At 48.0% G+C, this 5,000-nt stretch overlaps 1 protein-coding gene across 2 annotated transcripts in view; it reads right to left on the reverse strand.

Moving 5' to 3' along the window:
• Positions 1-5,000, reverse strand: part of spred2a (sprouty related EVH1 domain containing 2a) — a 19,651-nt gene that overhangs the window by 14,581 nt on the left and 70 nt on the right. For both annotated transcript variants that reach the window (XR_009676443.1, XM_061063045.1), the window contains exon 1: positions 4,540-5,000. This exon is cut by the window's right edge and continues 70 nt beyond it. Coding sequence is in view for 1 of the 2 variants with exons in the window: in XM_061063045.1 (XP_060919028.1) it covers positions 4,540-4,565 (26 nt within the window). In the remaining variant the exon portion in view is untranslated. The remainder of the gene's footprint in view (positions 1-4,539) is intronic.

Genomic DNA, 5,000 nt, shown 5'->3' on the forward strand with positions numbered 1-5,000 from the left:
CACACTGCTCTCTCACCGAGCCCACCGAAAAGACAGCAGCAGCAGAGACGACCCCGCTGACCTCCAGCTGGGGGGATGTTTTTATGTTGTGGAGTTTTTTTTTTTTGGTTGCTCGATGTGTGAAACGTGAGCGGCGCTGAAGTCGATCCGAAGAGAAATCAATCGTCCATCAGGGGAGTCACGTTGCAGGTCAGACTCAGGCCAGCGTGACTGTGACGGTGAAGTTTGAAACTTTCCCACCAGGTGAATGTGGAGACAACAGGAAACTCTGTCAGCGCACAAATCTCTAAAAAAATTACAAATGATGATTCATTCAATTTTTGCAAAAAGCTTCCTGTCAGGGCGCAGACTGCCTCGTGGTTTGTTTGCACGCCCCATGTACAGAGGCTGAAGTCGTTGAAGCGGCAGTCCCGGGTTCAAATCCGACCTGTGGCTCCTTTCCTGCATTTCTGACCCTATGCACTGTCCTGTTGCTCCCATAAAGGCACAACAAAAACCCCCAAAAGATAAATAACTCAGAGAAAAAAGGGAGTCGCTGATTTGATTTTCCACATTTGAAAAGGTGCTGAGCGGCTGTAGCTTCATCTGGGCTGATGTCTGATGATGATTTGACCTCCTGGAGTGACGGCCAGCTCTCCCAGTGCAGCCAGCAGGTTAGTGATACACGCGTAGCTGCACTCGCTTACAGACGTCTGACCATAACGATCCACAGAGAACAGAGTCGTATTTATTACGTTTTGAAAGATCTTGTGTTTGAATCAGTGAAATCACCTTTAAAGATCATTTATGATCACTGATCGATGGAAACAAGTTTCTCGTTACATGTGTTCTTGTTCTCTAAGCAGACCACCGACAAATCTTTTCATGACCACAAGTTACTACAGCTGATGTCCCGGTCACTCACATGGAGGTCAGCGCTGGTAAACAATCGATTACTTCCTGTGGGCGGGGCCTGAATTACCAGGGAGGCCTGGCTGCATCGCGACCTTTCCTCAATGTCATTTAAACCCCTCCCCCTCCCCCTCCCCTCTGGCATTATCGACAGCTCCCCGGCTGGTTGGAGGGCATCGGTTTTGCCCGATCAATAGAAAACTCGCCCACAAAAACCCCTCGCTCTCTGGAGAGCAGGGGGGAGAGTTTCAGTCTGTCGCTGGACATCAGACGCCCAGAATCCTCCACAGGAAGCAGAACTCAACAACTTCTGAGCAGGTTTGTTTGTTTAGCTTCAGGGCAGTCGAAGTTTCACTGCTACATCGTACAATTCAGTGCATTCATGACAGATCGTGTACAAGGACGCGAGGGTTTTCTGACTTAACCTGTGAAGATGGGACAAAAAGATATCAGCTGATTCAGGAATGGCACGCTAAATGCTACCTAACCTGCACGGCAAAGCGATCTATGAAATCTAGAGCTGTCATGATACCAGAATCTGTTTAAAGATTTATCACTGGGCTTGTTATTTAGAAAGGAGAGTGGGTCGAGTAGGAAATCTGGGAGAGAGAGAGAGGGTTTTAAACCTCCTGACAAACCGTTACACCGCGCCCACCTGTCAATCAGGTCAGCTACACGCCTTATTGTGAATAACTCTTATCCTTCATCAAATCAAAACTGATGAGTCATCAAAACATTCACCCCCCGTACAGTGTGTGTCCATCGAGACATGAGCTAATCACACCTATTTGGTTTTTTGAACCAGGCTGTAAACATGTTAATCTCTGCTGTAAAAACAGGCTTTTTAGAATGGGTGTGTATGTGGCTTCCTGTGCTTCTGCAGCCAGCCTCTAGTGGACACTCCAGGAACTGCAGGATGTTACACTTCAGCATCGGCTTCATGTTTCAACACGTGATGTTGCTGCTTAATTTGAAGCAACCCCAGTGCAAACATTTGGAGAAAATCGACCCCCCCCCCCCCTACATGAAAATGAGCCTCAATGTTTACCATGCAGAGTTTAAAGGGGATCTCTGTTAGACACAAACATTCATGATCTGTAGATACAGTCTTAGTTTTATCCTCATAAGATGAACTGCTAAACTCCAACACGTGCAGATTAAACATCTAAAACAGTTTGTGTTTTGTAACCAGCGTGGTTAAGACACCTTGGTCCTGAAGAACCCTCTGCTCCTCTCTCTGTGTAAACAGTTCACGGGTTGAGTCTCTTATCTGGCTGTACGCGCTCCTATGACTCATGTGTTTACCTGCAGGGGTGTGAGCAGCACGGGGCTCCATCAGGTTACCTGCTGCCTACGCTCCCCGCCCGGGACAAACACACTGATTAGCTGGAAACTGTGGATCAAGATCGACTGTACGGTGCATTCAAGTGCAGCGTGTTCTTCACAAACTCTGCAGATTTTTTTTACTCGGTTACGACCAAACACAAGAATCTAGAAGAGTGGGAATACTTCAGAGAATAAACTGGTGCTCAGTCCGTTCTCACAGACGTGATCAACCTTCTGGTAGGCGTCGATATAACAGTAACAATAGACAAAGTGGTTTTAGTGGTAGCTGTCGTGCAATAGAGAACAACCCTGAAGTATCATCTCCACGGGGTCTAACCAGAATCCTCCTCTGGGATGTTTTCATTGGATTTTGGATCATTGCAGAAAATAATCTCTGTGTTAAACACACGTTTCTGAAGCGTAGGCGTTTTGTTCAGCAGGATAATCTTCACAGATGAACGCCATTTTTATGATGTTTGAAGCGTTAATGCGGCCGACAGAAGTAAAAAGCTAACGTTATGCTAAAGCTAACTACACCACGGTCGGATGATTGTGACGTCACTAGCGTTCAGCTTCAGACGATCTCCGATAAACTAATCCACGTAGCTTAATAAATAGTTTACTAACATAATATTCACCTTAACCTAAAGATTAAACCTACAGGAGACGTCTCCGACTAGTGAGAGAGTTCCCGCCCTCTGTGTCCGGCGTGATGACGTTTAATGTCCCCGACAACCGCTGTAGTCACATTTAGCCACTTGTTAGCAACCGCCTTTTTAAAGACGAGTAAAAACTTCAAACTTCACAAGTGGAGGTATTACCTAACGTAGTTTATGGCAGCCATACTTGCAGTTATTGTCAATAGTGTCAATGGAAGTACAGGTGGAAGTGAAAGTAGCAACAACACGACGACCAGTGGAAGATGATTCTGTAGCACTCATGCCCTTTTATGGGTATGAGTGGGCGGTTACTCACAAACATGTTGGTGAATCTGAAATCTTCAGAGCAACAAAAGAAAAACAATTCTTGAGAAGATTTTGGTGAATGAGGTCCAAAGTCCTAAAGACAAAAGAAGCTGAGCTGATGTTAGCAGCAGCTCAGCGTGCAGCCCCCCCCGTACTTTTAGAGATTCTCAAATGGTCTGGCCTCAGGACCCACGACCAACTCCTCTGAGGGAAAAATGCAACACAACTTTCTGATAGTTTGGAGCTCAGACGGGACAAAACAAACGTGTTTACAAAGCACTAAAAGACTTCTCAGTCGTATTCAGACTGCTACATCAAGACGCCATGTTTACACCCTTCAATCTGGATGTTGCAGAGGAGTAATGAGGGGACGGAGTGATCCCCCTTGGTACGGTTTTCAGAGGTAGGAACAGAGGCGCTGTGTGTGTGTGCATGTCTGACTGTGTGTGTATGTGGAGCCGTGCTCTCTCTTCTGTAACGCTCACATGCGATGTGAGGACGCTGTTGATTCATCAACGTGAACGTCTTAGCGGGATGACAGCGGAGCTTGTTTACGTCCGTGGTGCAGATTTACACATTGACCCACTTTTTGGGTCTCGACCCACCAGTTGAGAACCGCTCCTTTTAAAGTTGAACAAATGAACCTTCTGGCTTCTTCAGGCCTGCAGGAGACGCTTTACATGTGTAGAAATACCAAACAATACATCCCAGAATAAATATGGATTATCAAAATAGAAAACACGATTGTGATTTTCAACGTCTCGCCCCAGCTTTACCTCCTCGAGTGTTTTTCATTTTTGGGATATTTTTATCTTTCTAGGCTGCACAAACTGAAGGAATAATCCTCCTTTTGGCTGAACTGGTCTGAACCTGCAGACATGTGCAGCCCGATGATGAGTCACAACACACAGTGGCCTCAATCTAAAGGGTCAGGATCCACGGAGAAGCACGTCCTCCTGTCCTCTGTTTCTATGAACAACATGCAAACATGCTAAGGGAGACATAATTACACGGTTTGAACGTGTCATGTCAGTCCTGCAGACCCTCCTCTGTCTGTCTGCCCCCCCCCCTCCTCTCTGTTATGACTGAATCACATCTGCAGGACAGCCTCCACACGTTTCTCCTTCCTGTGAAATCTGTCCGACCTCAGCCAACCTCTCAATGAGGAGGAAGATGATGATGTTGATGATGAGGAGGGCCCCTGCACCCCCTTATCACATATCAACATGCCAGCAGCAGCAGCAGTCTGTGTCCATGTGATCAATGCAGAGAGCTGAGCGGCGGCGCGCCAACGAGCAGCCGATCGGCAGAAAAGACACAGAATATTATTGATAAGGTGGTGGGGGGGGGTACTCACTCGTCTGGGCGCGTGTCCTCGCTCATGTTTTTCCGTTTCACCTCCGGTAATAACGAGCTCCCGCCGCGGCAGCACGGTGCGGTGTCTTCATGTTTCCGCGCCTCTCATCGGGAGCGGCAGAAGCGGCAGAAGCGGCAGCGGATCCGGTTCTCTACCGCTTTGCAGCTCCGGTGATCCAACCCCGGTGTGCGTTAAGAACCCCCGGGTCTCCTTCCTCCTCCTCCTCTTCCTCCTCCAACACCTCCTCCTCCTCCTCTTCTTCTTATTTTACTCCTCAATTAGGAGCGCATCAGAAGAAGCATCAGATCTCCTCCTCCACCACCTCCTCCTCCTCCTCCTCCTCCTCCTCCTACGCCTTATCTTCTTCTACTTCTTCCTCCTCCTCCGCCGCCTCCTCTTCCTCCTCCCCTGCCGGGTCGGACTGGAACGCGGTGACCGAGGACGGAGCGCTGTTGTCGGTG

This window comes from Labrus mixtus, chromosome 2 (genome assembly GCF_963584025.1).
Source record: "Labrus mixtus chromosome 2, fLabMix1.1, whole genome shotgun sequence".
NCBI lineage: Eukaryota > Metazoa > Chordata > Actinopteri > Labriformes > Labridae > Labrus > Labrus mixtus.